At 38.3% G+C, this 17,909-nt stretch overlaps 2 protein-coding genes across 2 annotated transcripts; both read left to right on the forward strand.

The window, feature by feature from the left end:
* Positions 1-18: 18 nt before the first annotated feature.
* Positions 19-2,782, forward strand: LOC134623159 (cytochrome P450 2U1-like). The gene is made up of 3 exons (XM_063468359.2): positions 19-379; positions 534-701; positions 780-2,782. The coding sequence occupies exons 1-3, from the start codon at positions 313-315 to the stop codon at positions 977-979; spliced, it is 435 nt and encodes a 144-aa protein (XP_063324429.2). The 5' UTR covers positions 19-312; the 3' UTR covers positions 980-2,782.
* Positions 2,783-3,795: 1,013 nt separating this feature from the next.
* LOC134623160 (hydroxyacyl-coenzyme A dehydrogenase, mitochondrial-like) lies at positions 3,796-9,092 on the forward strand. Its single transcript, XM_063468360.1, has 8 exons — positions 3,796-3,970; positions 4,728-4,856; positions 4,954-5,111; positions 6,658-6,784; positions 7,206-7,295; positions 8,459-8,531; positions 8,632-8,748; positions 8,849-9,092. Exons 1-8 carry the CDS (start codon positions 3,854-3,856, stop codon positions 8,965-8,967), a joined length of 930 nt encoding a protein of 309 aa, XP_063324430.1. The 5' UTR covers positions 3,796-3,853; the 3' UTR covers positions 8,968-9,092.
* The last annotated feature ends 8,817 nt before the right edge of the window (positions 9,093-17,909 follow it).

A 17,909-nucleotide genomic window follows, 5' to 3' on the forward strand; every position in this document is an offset into this window, starting at 1 on the left:
ACACTTCTTGGTTTCAAGACATGAACATGTCTGGCCTCCTTGTGTATTTAACCACTTCTCCAATTGTTGCACGTGCACATAGATTGGCACATGAAAATATGCATTTACTGCTGCATTTTACTTCAAGTTCTCCGGAATCAGACCGTTTTTTTTCCTGGTTTGATGTGATGTGGACTTCATCCTTAATCCTCCCTTTCTCCTGCTGTGTTGATTCAAGACAAGGTCCATGCAGAGATTGATGAAGTAGTGGGCAAAGATCGGGTGCCGTCTCTGACTGATAAGGGAAGTTTGCCTTTTACTGAAGCCACCATCATGGAAGTGCAGAGAATGACTGTGGCAGTTCCCCTGGCTATTCCTCACATGGCCTCACAAACAACAGGTAAACAGTAACTGTGACCCTTAACCTCCACATAACCGTCATACAGATCTGCACATAACTTTTCAAGCACCCTGGATCCACCCTAGCAGATGCCTGTTGCCAAATTTTTCTAATTCCCAAGCTCTAAACAAAGTGTTCTTCTTTTCTTTTTCAGAGTTTAGAGGCTACACTATTCCTAAAGGGACTGTCATTTTGCCCAACCTGTGGTCTGTCCATAGAGATCCCACTGTGTGGGATGATGCAGACAGTTTTAACCCAGAACGCTTCTTGGACAATGAGGGAAAGCTGTTCAGGAAAGAGTGCTTTATACCATTTGGGATTGGTATGCCTTCTTACTTATATGTTCCATATGAGTGAAACATAAACATTCCATAAATTTGATTTCACTGTTGTGTCTCAGGTCGCAGGGTATGCATGGGTGAACAGCTGGCAAAGATGGAGCTGTTTCTGACAGTCACCAGCTTACTGCAGGCCTTCAAATTCAGGCTCCCAGAGGGAAAGCGTCCACCTCCCCTGCACGGACGGTTCGGACTGACACTAGCACCTTGCCCATTCACTGTGTGCGTGACTGCTCGCAACAGTGAAACTGACGACCTGTAACAAGGAAACTCTGATGAAGGACTTTACAAAAAGTAGAAAATATTTTGATCTTATTCTCCTGGAGAGACCTAAATATTTAGGAAGTTTATAGACATATTTTTTTATTAGAGAAGGGTGCTCCTGTTTGACTGAAATCCCAGATAATTTATTTTTTCATTACCATCTGGATTATGTGGATGATTTAAGCTGTTGCTGAGTGAACAGAAATTTGAAAAGTAATAACTGATATTGAGACTGCAGTACTAAGTGATGGCTTACCTCATTTAAAAAAATATATAAATAAGGTCAGTGTTGCCAGATGACTGTAATTTTAAAAGTTATAAGATAAATAATTGTATTAATATTTATCCTTTTATTGTATGATCTGAGTTGTGTCATAGAAATTATCAAGCATAAAGCGATGTGCAAAAGTCTTGAGCCACCCCCCATTTCATTATATTTTGGTAGGGAAATGGATGCAGAGATTTAATGAAAGGTGTAAAAAGAAAGTACATGGAACACCTCTTTATATGTAATAATGTAATATGTACAATTCTAGCATCCTTGAAAGTCAATAACTGACAGGACCACATTTATTCTTCAACACAGTCTGAACTCTCTTAGGCAGCTTTCTTGTTATTTCTTTAAGTAGTCTTCACCAGTCTTCTCCAGGCTCCTTGAACGACATTCAGAGCTCTTCTTTGGATGTTTTTGCCTTTTGTTCCATTCTCTGTAAAGTCGTACATCTCTTTTGACAACCTCATATTGGTGACGGTTTGAACTAATTATTTCAAATTTGTTACCACTGATTTTCAGTCCAGTTCTTGTGTGATTTGGCATACGTGAGCCTATTTCCTTTGTTTCTATTTCATAAGAATGGCTTCTCGACAACCAGCATTCCACTGAGAATATTTCTGATGAGACTATGGCAAACAGTAGATGAAATAACTGATGTGCCGCATCCATCTCTCAGGTCCTGTGTCAGGTCTTAGCTGGATTTGCTTCCTATTTCTTAAAAACATGACTTTCAGATACTCTTCATCAGATGTTTTTAGACCTGCTGCTTTATTTGTTTGTCAGTTTGTCCTCAGCGTGTTCATTGTCCTTTTTTTTTTTTTAAGAATACACTACACACCATGCTACGATATGTAAAGTTTTAAGATAATGGATCTTTGGGAATCACCTTATTGATGGAAAATACTATTTCTAATGTCTGTCAAACTCTTTTACCTTTTCCATTTTTCATAGATTCAGCTAAAGAAATGGGAAAAAATGATGTATTGTTAGTAACAGTGCCTAAACTTAGGAGAGAACCAATTTAAAATGTATTTTTAATCAGTTGTCTATTACATGTAGCTATAACACTGGTTCGTTGAATAAGTTAGATGCTGTTTTTTATAATTTAATGATACATAGGTGAGTGTTAGGTGGCTTAACAAAAAAAGGAAACCACACACACATTCCACTGAAAAAGGTTGGGTATAAGGACTGTTTGCTCGAAAACCACAAACTCTTCTCCTTGGAAGCAAAATACAAAGAAAAGAGGGCTGCCTCAAGACTTTTGCAATGTATTGTAATTGTCTAAATAATTATTAAAAGAAATAATGTATTTTTTTGCTGCAATGTTTTGAAAAATATTAAGAACAAATCATGAAACGTGATATATATTAAAATGTTTAAGTAAATAATGTAGTCATTCACATGAACAAATGACGGCTGCACATAATAAAAGACAAGACAACGGTAGCCTGATGTCAGCTGAGTGTGTCAACTTCTTACACTGAATTTAAGTCTGGACTCAGGAAAACACAATGTGCTCCTTCAGCAGGGAGAATGGCTGCAAGCCTCACTGCATTATAGTTCATTACATATTAAATTGTTAGCTAGAGCCTTCTTTTGTGTGTTTTTCGTTTGCACAAATTGAGAAATTTCACCGATAAACTGATAAACAACACATAGAAATTAAGAATGGATGACACAGACCGAGCTCATTTCTAATGTGAATAAACCCAGAAGATGGCAGTAGTACAACTCCACGATTGCAAGCGGAACCGACTGTGATCACGTGACCGCCAGCACTTCCGCTTACCGCAAAGCTCTTTGGATTGGAAAGATGCGTTAACACCGTCGCCATATTAGGCAGGGACAATTGCTATTACTGATTAACTCAATATAATTTACAATATTTTTTTTCTGACAGATAACTTTAATTAAAATGCACAATTTATTTTTTATGGCATAACGCAGCTTTAAACGGAGGCACGTTTCCACCAAGACAACCCCCCCCAAACAATTTGTTGTTATTACCTAATTTTTTTTTTTTTATCTTGAATTAATATAGTTGAAATTTAAGCTAAATCAAAAGTTTAAAATTTTATGTCAAAATTTCGATTTACAAAGTTCCTTGAAATTACAGTGTCTCCAGCTAGTTGAATAGGATACCTAATTCGAAATATTGAGTCATTAACTCGCAATTTCCGAATTAAGTTGGCAAATAATTAAGAAAAAAAAAAAACAAATAGAAAAAATAAATAAAAATGAATGGCGGACTGGCAGTTTTGTGTGCGTATGTGTGTGTTTGTCACTTAACAGAAATGATCGTTACTTACTGTAATGGGTTACTCACCCTAATAAATCTAATTGAAGACTAAAATGTGCTTAGATACTGTATAGACTTGTGAAATGTGTTAGCTGTTGCTTAGGTTTCGCTTTTTTTTATTTAAAAAAACAACCAGCAAACGCACAAAAATTTGACATCAAACTTCTGAAATCCATAGTCTGACCCCGGAGCAAGATGGCGGCGGTGCAGACGGATCTCACTAGTCCAGCTAGGGGGCTCCTGTGCACTGATATTAGTGTGTCCTTCACTTTGGACCCGAGCTGACACCGGTCAACATGGCTTTCGCAGCTCCTCAGATTGTCAGAGGCTTCTCGTCCTCAGCTGTCCGAAATGTTGTTATTAAAAATGTAACGATCATCGGAGGTGGACAGATGGGTGCGGGGATTGCACAAGTGAGTAAGCGAAAAAGGAGCAGTCTGGCCCGTGTTTAGCTAAGCTGCTAGTTAAGTTCAGTGGGTAAAGGCCAATTTGGCTGTCTGCGTTATACGTACGTCATAATCGCACAGTGGCACTGTGCAGGTTGTCTAGCACTAGTTATTCAAAACTTTTCATTGTCATCTTTTATCGCCACTTACGCTTACAGGACACTAGTGCATGCAGAGTAAACACACCGCTTTGAATTTCAGCTTGTTGAAAATATAAAAATCAAAGTGGACTTTGACTCTGTGCATTAGAGTTCTTTTGCATTCTCTCATATTTACTCTTAGCTGCGCTGTAAACACAACATCCTGCTTACGTGGAGTTATATAGCTTAAAATAAGGTAATGGGCTCAGTGCCACCTGTTAGCAAGATTGTTCATAAACTGTTTAGACAGATTAAATGCAACTTGGTGGAGAGCATGCAAAGACCCTGTTAGGTTTTTGTTTGATCACTTTCCTTTTAGATTCTGTATATGTAATTTGGTGATGGTTTTCCAGGATTTTTCATTTTTATGTTACACATCAAGGTCAGTAAAGTTACCATATAAAGGATCCTGGTGGCCATTAAGTGAACTTTATATTTGGGTGTAGTTGGCAGGTGTTCAAGTATGTCTGCCTAGCCCAATCAAACTAACACACAAAGAGTTCGAATGTGTCGGATTCAACCAAACGTGATCCCACATTGGTGGCTAAGTTTGGAACAATCTTGAAATGTTTTCTGTCTTTAAGGTTGCCGCATCAACGGGCCACTCTGTGACACTGGTGGACACGTCTGACGACATCCTCAAAAAGTCTATTAAAATGATTGAAGGGAGCCTTAAACGAGTGGTGAAGAAGAAGTTTTCTGATAAGCCAGAAGTGAGAGGCTGTAGATTTACTGACAAAATGAGCAGCAATATCAGCCACACCATGAAATTTGAACAGTTTCTAAAGAATGTTGTTTGGTTTGTTTCAGGCAGGTGAAGAGTTCATCAAGAAAGTTGTGCAGAAAGTGTCGACCTCCACAGACGCTGAATCTGCCGTTCAGGGCTCGGATCTTGTGGTGGAGGCCATTGTTGAAAATCTAAAGATCAAGCAGGATCTTTTCAGTAGGCTCGACAAGTTGGCACCATCGTAAGCTCTACTTCAGTTCTGTAAAGTGTAAAGCTTTTAGCTCTTGGCTTAGATCACCTAACATACAATGATGTGCAAAAGTCTTGAGCCACCCCTCATTTCTCTATATGTTGCTTCCAAGGAGCCAGACTTTCCTGTCATTTAAGTGCCTTTGACCTCAAGATCGGAGAGGTCATGATTTGCATTTCAGCCAGTGGTGTTGGAGATATTGTCAAAATGAATTATGAATGCAGAAAAGTACCTGACTGGCACCAACTTCATTTTTCTGCATGGCAATGATCCCAAATACACTGTCGTGCAGTAAAAGCATCAGAATCAGAATCAGAATCGTGTTTATTGGCCAAGTATATGTGCAGACACATACAAGGAATTTGGTTCCGGTAGATGGTGGCTCTCAAGCACAGCAATGTAAATCACACACACACACACACACACGTGTCTATATATACATTATATACCCGGATAAAAAAAATACACAGTGGAACACTGTCATGGATTGGCCTCATATTATTGTAGCAGTGTGGGATCATCTCAGCAGAGTACAGAACAAAAGGCAGCAAACCTCCAAAGATGAGTTTTGAGTTTCCTTCAAGAAACCTGAAGAGCTATTCCTGAAGACTACTTAAAGAAATGACAAGTAGTGTATGCACGTATGAAGACTTTTGGTGGCACAAATGTACTTTCATGGCATTTTTTTTAAATTAAATATATAGCCAGTTTGGATCTATTTTCAAGTTCCAAAGGCAATCATGCAAGCAAACCTGATGACATCTCCCACCCAAATCCAGCAAAACAAATTGGACCAGACTGATTTAAGATTGCGTGACCAGACTTTTTCGTGATTGTGTGCTGCCTGTCTTTTCTATGCTGACTTATCTCTCAGAGTGCAGCATCAGCTTACACACTCTGCCTGAATGTGAACACCTTTTGGCACAGTCAGAAAGAGTTGTAGGATAGCGATCATTAAAGTGTTTACCATTAACTCACAATGGCCAGTGAAGGAGGAATTATTCAGATGTATGCTTTAGGAAAAGCAGCAGTATCGCCTTATAAAGATACGCCCCACTATAAATAAAATGTTGTAAATATTATTAGCAGTTTTTAAATAAAGTATAAAAATTAAAAGAGAAAAATATTCTCCATTAGTGTAAGAAGCAGGAGTAACGTCACAGACAGCTGATTGTTTATCCGCACTGTGTAATCAGTCAAAAAATACTTGTCTCCCAGCTTGCCAGGGTCTACTTTTGTTAAGAGGACTTGAAAATGCTCAAAAAATGACAAACTGTAAACTCCAATGGCTTGTCAAGCCAGTGTCCAGAGACAGTACCCAGCTGTAGCCACAAGATGGCAGTAATTTACATAATAGACACCAACAGGCATCACGTCCAGACGCTGCTTGCCTTTCTTGTAGTGACCATGTTTCAGATAAAGTAAGTTAAGCACCACTCTGAGGGAGAAATTGATGATGGCCTTCTTAAAGGCAATAAAAGGCACATTTCTGCTTTATTAACTGATGTCTGTGATGTGTGTTAATTTCTTTCTTTAGGCACACCATCTTTGCCAGTAACACGTCCTCGCTGTCTATCTGTGACATCGCCAGCTCCACCAACAGGCAAGACAGATTCGGTGGCCTTCACTTCTTCAACCCAGTTGCTATGATGAAGCTGGTAGAGGTAGAGTCTTAAGAAAAGAATAATAATTAGCATGCTCATTTTCTTTATTTAACAAGATACAACACAAATAAACATCTTCAAATACCAGGAAGTAATATAACACATTTATACATATATATATCATGTATAATTGGATTATATAGCTGAAGCCTGTTTGCAAGAACAATAAAAGAGTTACTAACAGGAGTGTTTGATCTGTCTGTGAGTTTTTGTGTATTGTACATCATAATGTATGCAGTGGCATGCAGGCACACAAGTCTTTATAGGATTACTATAAGTAGCCTATCCTATAGTTACGATAGTATAGTGATCTTTACTTTAACTTTACTATAGTTATAGAATTACTATAACTTGAGCAAACCCTGTATTATTAGAATTGCACTATTACAGCAAAAGTTGCTAAAGTCTCCATCTTTCACAGGTGATTGGAACTCCAGCAACAAGCCAAGACACTTTGGATTCCCTCCTGGACTTCAGCAAAGTGCTTGGAAAAACACCAGTGTCCTGCAAGGTGAGGAGTTTTTGCCTGACGCACATATGGCTTAAGCTCATTTTGTATCAGTGGCTCACATTAAGGTCTGGGATGTGTTGTATTAGATGGTAAGCAAACGGCTTGCACATGCTCAGTGTACTGGATTGCTGTGTTAAATCTTAAAGTCTTGGTACCAGATACTGCAGGTCTGCTTCAAAGGTCGGTTCTGAGCTGCTGTGTTGACACAAGAAACATAACCTGTTTTCACTACACTGCACTAAACCTTACCCAATATTACCCACAGAGCTATGAGGTTTGATCATAACATTCTTCGACTCCACCCATTAAAAAAAAATGAAAATACTCAGACTGTCAGCACTAGTGTAACTTCATGCAGCTGCTGACGGAGAACATTTGGCCCACACAACCTGAGCTGTGGTGTGTGCCACTGTGTTTTGCCACTCCAGAAGCAAAGCTTCGCTCACCACCCTCCCTGCTCACACAGCTTTGGCTTCCTGTTACTTCAGCCTCATCACCACGGTGAAATTCAAGTTGAACCAAATCCAGCATGCATAGCAGACACACAAGTGCAAGTGGTTACGATGAGGCCGACAGCAGCAGCTGGAAGTGGTGCAGAATTTATAGTTTCCCAAAATACTGTAAAGCAAAATGTGGTTAAAATTCAGTAAATAACAATAAGGGATTAAATCATGTCAAGCTATTTGCTAACATGCACACTGTAGTAATGTGCATGTTTCATGAATCCAAGGCTGAATTTCACATGCACACTTATTTTGTGCGTATTTAAATGGACTTTTGTAGTGCTTGTCTACTCAAGAAAACTCAAAAAGTTTTTTTTTCTTTTTGTTACTACAAGTCTTATTCACCAAACACCAAGCATGTTCATTCATAGTTTCATCTATACCTAAGTGCTTTGTCCAACATTCACACACACACACACTCACGCTTGGGGCATAAATAAAAAAAATAAAAGGATGCATTGAGCCAGGAATTGATCCACCGATTGGTAGATGACCCGCTCTATTCCTCAGCCTCAGATCACAAAAGTCTTAATAGAGGCTTTTAGTCTTCCTTTTTCTGCACACATTAGTGATTTAACAGAGTACACATGTGAACAACTCTGCTTTCTGTCTTTAGTGTGGAACTAAAACTTTAATCATGTTGAACCTCTCTTTATTCAGGATACCTCTGGATTCATTGTAAACCGTCTACTTGTTCCATGCATGATGGAAGCCATCCGGTTGTATGAGAGAGGTGTGTGTGCCTGCTGTTTCTACAGCTCCAAATGAGCATCCTTCAAGCTTTTCACTGATTCCTCTAACTTTGTTGACATTCAGTTTTTCTAACCTCTCAGGCGATGCATCCAAAGAAGACATTGACATTGGTATGAAACTCGGCGCTGGTTATCCCATGGGGCCATTTGAACTTGCTGATTATGTAGGACTAGACATAGTAAAGGCTGTTATTGAAGGTGAGTAAAAATCCATAGACACTGTAGTTGTTTATGTGATTTTGATTTAAACATGTGACAGCCTGTGATGAGATGGGACCGTCTGTCTGTATGTCTTTAGCCTTCAAGACAAAGGATCCTAAGAACCCTCTCTTTGATTCGAGTGACCTGCTGAACAAGCTGGTTGCAGAGGGCAAACTTGGCATAAAGACAGGACAGGGATTCTACAAGCACAAGTGATCTCCTGTGAATGTGTGCATTCATCACTGAAACTAGCTCAACAACTGATCAGACACTGGAATAGATAAGTGCCTTTGCCATGTGCATTAAAGAGCAACTGTTTTCTAAGTCAGCCTGTCAGTTTCCTTTCAGTGTCCAGCGAATTTTAAAGCTGAATAAATAGATTTTTAAAAACTTGCTGTCTGTTGTCATTTTTAGAGTGAGAGATATCGATGACTTATTGGATGTGCATGTCTCATATTTATGAGCATCAGTTAAAAAAGAAAAACATTTTAATGGTAATAGAAGAATGATGATATTGTTAAGACAAAGACTAAAATGTTAATTACCTTACTTTTCAGTTGAAAGTGGTTGTGCCATACAAGGCAGCGCTCAAACTAAACTTTTGAAGTTGCTATGATGGATACTTTCATACTGGACTTTCAAGTCAACTCAAGTGGCTTTATTGTCATTTCAGCCGTGTGGAGTGGTACAGTACGCAGTGAAGCGAGACAGCGTTCCTCCAAGACCACGGTGTTACAGACAATCAACACAGGACTACATAAAGTGCAAGTGTGAAAAAATTGCAAACTGCAAAAAAAAAAAAAAAAACAACCAGTGCAACAGAGTCGTGAGTCAGCAAAGTAAACAGCAGTGGGCTGAGCACACAGCCCTGAGGGGCTCCAGTGCTCAGCGTGGTGGTGTTCGTGATGCTGTTACCGATCCCAACTGACTCAGGTTTCTCCGTCAGAACTTTCACGATGTATCCCAAAGACAAAAGGTTTAAATAAAGCTTTGTTTGCTAAAAAGTTCATAATATCATTTTAAAAGTTGATAGCATGAAAGTGTTGTTTTCACACGGTCTTTGACACTATTGCCAAAAATATTCACTCACCCTTCTAAATCATTAAATTCAGGTGTTGCAATCACATCCATGGCCACAGGTGTGCAGTAAGCATGCCGACTGCGTCCACGAACATTTGTGAAAGAATGAGTCGCTCTCAGGAGCGCAATGGGACGGTACTCGTGCAACAAGTCCAGTCAGGAAATTTCCGTGCTAATAAATATTCCACACTCAACTGTTAAGTGGTATTGAACAAAGTGGAAGCAATTAGGAAACAACAGCAACTCATCAATGAAATGACAGTTAAACCTTGGGGGCAAATTCCCAGAAGAGAATCTAATATAGCTGCAAGGACTGGGCTGAGATCATAAAATCACATTTAATCCTATGGATTAAAAATGGGATGCCATTCAAGTTCAGATGGGTGTGAAGGCAGGGAAATGAATACGTTGGTCAATGTAGTGTACCTTGAAGTGTCAGAAGATTTGCTGGCAGGCATAATTGATAGTTAAAGATTATTTAATATGGTTTCACCGGAGAACTGAAAAAGGATCCCTTATTATTTAAGATTGAAATCATCAAGTCTTTTGTTTTGTTTTTTTCTTTCTGCAGAAAGTGATTGCTGTGTGCACAGAACAATGAAATAAATTATAGAATGATTATTATAATGATTACAGTAACACTGCTTTTAATGTATTTTTTTTAGGTTTTGGGGTTTGTTTTAGTAACGGACATAAAGCCACTCAACCTTTGAGCAGAGTCTGACTGTGTCTGCCCTGACTGGTGCAGAATTCATATAAATTCATACTTTTGGATCCTCGGACTCTCTTTTATGGACTGATTTACGTTTTTCACAGCAACTTTGGGAACAGAAACAGGTATCTGAGATCTTTCAGACATTTGCTGTTATGACAGCGGCCAACTCTCATTAGAAATAAATGCTCATAATGTGCAACTTTGCCTCTGCGCACACAGGAATTACATCATGCACACTGATGAAAGAAAGACATAGGAACTTTTTAATTCTACTTTTGTTTTGGAAGTTGGATGAATAAAATAAACTATTCACAGAGGGGACATTTTGTGTGAAAGAACTAAATTATTTTTGAATAATTTCATAAAACATGCCTGAAAGACAGCTTCAGTCTGGAGAACTATTCCTGAATACCGCTCGAAGAATAGAGGTGATCATACCAAGTAGTAAGTCAGCATTGGGTAAAATATAAAAAAAATCCTGAGTTCAAGACTTTTGCACAGTACTGTATAGGCCAGGGGTGGGCAATCTCAGTCCACGAGGGCCGGTGTCCCTGCAGGTTTTAGATCTCACCTTGGGTCAACACACCTGAATCACATGATTAGTTCGTTACCAGGCCTCTGGAGAACTTCAGGACATGTTGAGGAGCTAATTTAGCCATTTAAATCAGCTGTGTTGGTTCGAGGACACATCTAAAACCTGCAGGGACACCGGCCCTCGTGGACTGAGATTGCCCACCCCTGGTATAGGCTATTCCTACAACAAAAAATATTCTAGGAGCATGAGTCACTGATAAGTTCAAAGACATACTCTGGTGAGAAAGGTGTTAAGAAAAGAAGAAAGTTGTGAACACAGTACTTCAGTAGTAACTTTTTTCTTACAGCTAGTCCCAATCACTTGCGTTTTCTTCCTGTTGTACATGTGAAAGTTTTCACCACTAAACAGCTTTGAGTTGTACTATAGATTTATTTAATTATTTGATTTCACCAAATGTTTCATTGATCCCCAATCATGATCAGGATTTGTTTTTCAGACCACATTTCTTCATCCAAGATGATGGTTCACTTGCAGGGTTTTTTGTTTCCAGGTAGGCTCTTTCTATTGTTGTTTACCCAGTAAGCAACACTGGAAAATATGTACACAAGAATGAACTGGCAGTGTACAACTTATCATGTCTTTGCAGTTCCTGTTGCTTTCTTTTTTAAGAAAAAGGAAGCTATTTTTTCCTCTTCTGTGTGTCCTCTGCAGTCTACAGAATTTAATCCACATAATTTTTCAGTGTTTACTCTTGTGTTCTTATGCGTTGCCTAAAGTAAACACTCCACACGGTGCTTCAGCTGAGTTCTCTGCATGCTATGTTTGCTCAAAATGCACAGCAATCTGCTTACATGGCGTCTGCTCAGTGCCATCTGTCAACAAGGTTATGTGAAAACAACTAAGACAGATTTAATGTAAAGGAGCCATGAACTTATCATCAAGGTCACTTTTCTTCAAAGTTTTATGGTTAATGTTATATTAATATTTATGTTGATCACGTCTCCTACCAAAAATAACAAGCAGCGATGGCTTTGAAATGATCTTGAACCGTTTTCTTTAAAGGTTGCCACATCAACGGGCCACTCTGTCACACTGGTTGACGCATGTGACAACATCCTCAAAAAGTCCATTAAAACAATTGAAGGCAGCCTCAAGAGTGGCGAGAAGAAGTTTGCAGATAAGGCAGAGGTGCAGTTAACAGGCAACGTCACCACTTCATATTCTCTACTGTTCACTGGTTTTGCCATACGTAAGCTATTGTGCAGAGGTCTGGGGCAACAACTATAAAACACATTACATTCACTTTTTATTCTTCAAAAAATAAAAGAAGTTCGAATCATCCACAATGCAGGTTATAGGGAACATACAAAATCACTATTTTTTGCAGTCTGAAATATTGAAAATTGCCGATCTAGTGAAATTCCAAACAGCACAAATTCTATTCAAAGCAAAAAAAAAAAGAACTGCCTGTAAAATTCAGAGTATGTTTCCTTTGAAAGAAGTAAGTTATAATTTAAGGGGTTTTTGTGACTTCAAAACAGGGAAGGTACGTACTACAAGAAAAAGCTTTTGTGTTACTGTTCATGGAGTGAAATTGTGGAACAGTTTGAATATGGAACTAAAGCAATGTCCAAACATAAAACAGCTCAAAAAGAGTTATAAAAATATGATCTTCTCGAACTATAAAGAAAGGGAAAATATTGAAATTAAGTGAATGTCTCTATTTAAAAAATTTCATGATGTGATATTATAGTATATATTATATATTGTGTCAGATATCTGTTCACTATTTTTATTACAGATTATATCAGTAAGGAAGCTGACTAAATATTAACTGATAGCTTATGGCAGAGGGGTGGGATTAAATAAGTGTGTACTTCTTCCCACTCCCTTTCAACATGTAAATGAATCAGAACGGTAGAAATATTGAAATGTATTGACTTTTGCATAGTATTTTTTTTCTCTCTTATTTTCTTTACTAAATGTACCTGTATATTATTTACATGTTTGAAATAAATTAACAAACAAACATGAACAACCAGATCATTAATCCTGTGAAATGTGTGCAATATCTGGATAACGTTGGGTTAGGTTTGTTTCGGGCAGGTGAAGAGTTCATCAAGAAATGTCATTGCAGAAGGTGTCGACCTCCACAGGCGCTGCATCTGTGGTTCAGGGCTTCGATCTTGCGGTCGAGGCCGTTGCTGAAAATCTAAAGTTCAAGCTTTAGATCTTTCTAAAGATCTTTCATCATAAACTCTTTCTCGGTTCTTTTTGCAGTTGTAAGCTTTGGCTCTATTGAACACATAAGATATATGGACTGTTGCAAAGCTGCAGATGGGCCTGTTTTTGTTTTTTTAGTTAACATCTCTATCTTTTACTACTGCTGCATGTGTAGTTTGAAAAGAAACACAATAACCCAAGAATCTCATTTTTTAGGTATACTCTTTCAGTTCTAGGAGGCAGGAATGTGTTGCATGCCATCCGTTGGAAAGAAAGTGCAACACAGACCGATGAGTCTGTGTGTCTCTGTGTCTGTGTGTTAGACGAAGTGTTACCTACAATTCACTAGCTGGGCCCACGTCCTCATTTTAAGTTTGACAGTGTTTCAGTAGGTAAAGGTGAATGCTTGGACAAGAATTGAGCTGCAGTTTGGGGAAGGCCTCAAAGGGGACTACATAAATGAGAATGAACAGCTTGCAGAACTGTGGGAACCTATATAGATGACAACCGGAAGGAGCGTGTTTGGAGGCGTGGTCCCACTCCTGAAATTCCAATACATAATTTCCAATAGTTAAAAGACATGATCATAAAGTGTAACTTTGGACCTTTACCATTTTAGTTCTGGCTATTTGCAAGTGCACTTCTGTGATTCTTTTCTTTTTTTCCCCCACTGTCTTAAAAGTTTTACAGAACGCAATCATCAACTTGCATGGCCTTTATGTTGAGGACATAAAAGCACACTCAAAAAAAGTTGCCTCAAGGCTCTTTACACTGTAGGGTACGGACCCTAGAATATTAGAAAAAGAGCCCTAAGACTTAGACAATCCCCTACGAGCTAGCACTAGGTCACGTCAAAGGAAGAAATCCATATCTAGTATAATTTAGTGCATGAGGGGGAAATGAAGAAGAGCAGAAGAGAGAAAAGGCAAAAGTTAAAGATGTGTAGTAGTGGTAATATGAGTAAGCTACTGAAGGCTCTCATTCTGTTTTTGGAAACTCCAGGAACCACAATGTAAGCCTGCAGTCTCAGAGTGAAGCACTCTATCTGGATAGTTTGATACTGTGAGGTCTTTAAGGTGTGATAGGGTCTGATCATTGAAGATCTTCTCCATGACCTCAAAACACCTGGAAAATGCAGATATTTTGTGAGGGGGGTTGAGGGTTTTGGTTTTCTTTTTTGGTTTGCTCCACACTGAAAAGACACTTCATTCACAACCCGCACCAGTTTTGGTTTCCTTATCCTTCCTCACCAAAATGAAATCTGGTTTGAAGGGTTGACAATTTGGACCATGTGGTAAGATCCAGAAGACAAGTTACTGAAATGAGGCTCTTACAGAGTGATAAATATAAAGTGGGCACAGTTTAGATTTTTATGGATGAAGCTGAAGAATATTACGATAGCACCTCATTTATGTGAGAACTTGACCCAGTTGGCCATTAATGGTTTTGACCCTGCCAGCGCTATATTATAAAGTCTGTGTGATATTGGAAAGAATCCAGGCGAGAGTATTAGTGCTGCAGATAACATCACAGGGAACTCATTCACAGTAGCAAAATGAATTCTTGTATCTTTATTTTTTAAATTTAAACCCATTAACCATTTGATACCATTCTCCTCGCTGGTTACCCAGCTCACAGCTATGGCTCTCGAAAATCTTGTTGTTTATGTGGTTCAGGATTTAAAGCAGGTTGTTTATGATTCAGAAGGTCGGTGATTCGATCCCCACCTCCTTAGTTTGTTGCAGAGTCCTTGGGAAAGATGCTGGGGAGTTGCTCTAAAAAGCAGCTTTCTGCCAGCGCAGGGGATCTGACAGATATTCCAGGATGGCAAAATGATTTGTGGGTTTGTAGTGCTGATCTCTTAAACTTAAGGCTAGGTTTGCGGCATAAGTTACCATGGAAATTTATCCCACTAACCACCTTCACAACCCTGAAAACCCAGTTAATCCTGAAGTTACCTTGCTAAGCACTTAATTCTCATTCATAGTACAGGCTTTAGGTGAAGGAGAAAGTGAAGGAGCAAATATTGATAGTTTAGATTAAATCCACTGCAACATTATGCTATCCAATTTGTATCTGGATGTTCGTTTGCTTTTTTTGACACTTGGAGAACATCACATATGCAAACAAACATATTAGATTTTTAAAAAATTAAAAAGGGGTGGGGGTATGGTTCTTCTAGTGAATTTAAATAATTCACTTGGTAAATAATTCACTCATCATTTAATTGCTTTGCTAAGAAATTTATTAGTGTTTTATAATACAGCAATTCCCATTCATACCTATAAATGTAAGTACAGTGGAACAGATTGATAACTGTTTTCAAAGGAGAAATAAATGACAGTATTTTTGCAAGAAATGATTATCTACAGTGTATTTTAAAAGAATCGAGGCACAAATTATGCTATCAGAATACAAAGTAAATGTTGGTAAATTCGACCAAAACTTGGGGGCTGTATTACTGCTCCAGCACAACCCAAAGGTACTCTACAGGATTGAGATCTGGTGACTTCATTGTCATGTTGAAGAAACTAGCTTGAGATGATCTGGCCTATCATCATGTTGGAAATGGCCATCCAAAGATGGCTATACTAACAGTGTCAGCAGCAACACTCAGGGAGACTCTAGAATCTAATCACTTTTCTTCTGTATTTTGATGCTCGGTAGGAGCGACTTGACCGTGTCTACATGGTTAAACGCACTGAGTTGCTGCCATGTGATTGGCTGATTATAAATGTGCAGATTTGTGTTAATAAGCAGTTGAACAGGTGTACCTAACAAAGTGGCCAGTGACAGTGTTATGGTTCAGCTGCCAGACTACACTGGCTACATCTTACACAGTTAACTGTTTTTAGGCTTTTAGTGATTACGTGGGTTTGCTGTCATAGCTGTCATTCCCTTATTTTTATTATTCACAAATGTATTTTTAATGTATTCATGTATTCTGTTATTCACATCTTTTGTTTTAATCTTGTAACTATGTTTTGAAAAGTGCTGTACAAATGAAAGACTATTTTCACATAAACCTGTGGATGTTTTCCCCCCTTTTAAACTCAAATTAATTGTGAGCACAGAATGAATACTTTGCAGATGCTGTCATAAAGCACTTCACACATTCTCAATCTTTTCCATGTCTTGTTAACCCAACACAAACACAAGGTGGTGCTGTTTCACTTGAAATGGTCCTTGATGAGACTGCAGGGTCACAATTCGGTTCTTTGGATTTAAGACATTTCAAATTAATCAAAGGGATCGATTTACTTTAAAAATGAATTTTATCACCATAAGAGTTTTAACTGAAGACTGTTAAATTTGATAACTGTGCAATTTTTACATCTGGAAACTTGTTACTCAACTGTAGTTTTTTTTCTTCCTTAAAGGCTCAGATACTCCAAGATTATATTTTCACAGCAGCACTGCTAGCACTACTATACAGTACTGTTCAAAAGTCTTGTGTCTCATTTCTTTATATTTAGCTTCCAAGAATCTTCTAGCTTGTTTGTTTTTTTAAGTGGTCTTGAACAATAGTTCAGGCTTTCTGAAGGTCTTTCAAAGTTTTTCTTTGAACATTGGTTGCGTTTTCAGCCATTTTTGGTCCAATCTTTGTACTTGGTCATTTTCGAAGCAATGTTTTTGTTTGTTTGTTAAGTGACTTAACACTGACTATTGAGTCATTCAACCATAAATGGCATCTTAAGTCAAGAGAGGTCCCTGTTATAGTTGGCAAATTACCAATTTAAAATACTATTTTTAGGGACTTAAAGCATCTTTTTATGCTGTTATCAGCACCTTGCTGGAAAAACACATTTTAACACAATTTGTTACCATTATTATTAGTCAGATCTACAAGAAAAAATAAAAAATGCCAAAGATGACAAAGTTTGACAGACAAGAAATTGAATTTTTGCACTAACAGGGTGATTTCTTAGCCAGAGAGCTGTTAGCCAAAAACCTGGCATATCACAGCATGGTGTGCAGTGTGTCCTTCAAAGATGTGAGGAAGAACAGAAGTGGTAGTGGCAAAAATAAATAAATACATAAATAAATAAAAACTAGAAGAGATGAACGTCCACTCCCTTAAGAAACAGAAAAAAAATCCAGCAAAGACTTGAGAGATGCATCTAGCCCTACAGCTGATCCATTTACTGTTCGCTGAACCCTCTTCAGAAATGGTCTCAGTGGAAGAACAGCTATTAGGGGAAATGGGAATAAAAGGCTGAGGTATGCCACATTATAAGGTCAGAAAAAAGGAACAGTTCAGCCAGTATTGAAGTATAAAGATGGCCATGCCACATATTGACTTTCAAGCTTGTTAGAACTGTACAAACTGTGTTTAACTTATATACTACATTTCCATGTTTCTTTGCACAACTTTCAGTAAGTCTCTAGACCTCTTTCCCCATTTTCATATGACAATACAAAGAAATTAAGGAGTTGTTCAAGACTTTTACACAGCACTGCAATTCTGCATAAATTTAGTCCCAATATTGTTGCTTGTCAGCTTCTTTAAGCTTTTTAATAAGTTTCCTCCAACGCAAAAGCAAAGCGATGTCATGTTTTATCCGTGTCACACCACCGAGTGTCACTGCTGCCTGCGAGTACTAA

Source organism: Pelmatolapia mariae, unplaced genomic scaffold (assembly GCF_036321145.2).
Source record: "Pelmatolapia mariae isolate MD_Pm_ZW unplaced genomic scaffold, Pm_UMD_F_2 NODE_ptg000445l+_length_37220_cov_1, whole genome shotgun sequence".
In the NCBI taxonomy this organism is placed as follows: Eukaryota; Metazoa; Chordata; class Actinopteri; order Cichliformes; family Cichlidae; genus Pelmatolapia; species Pelmatolapia mariae.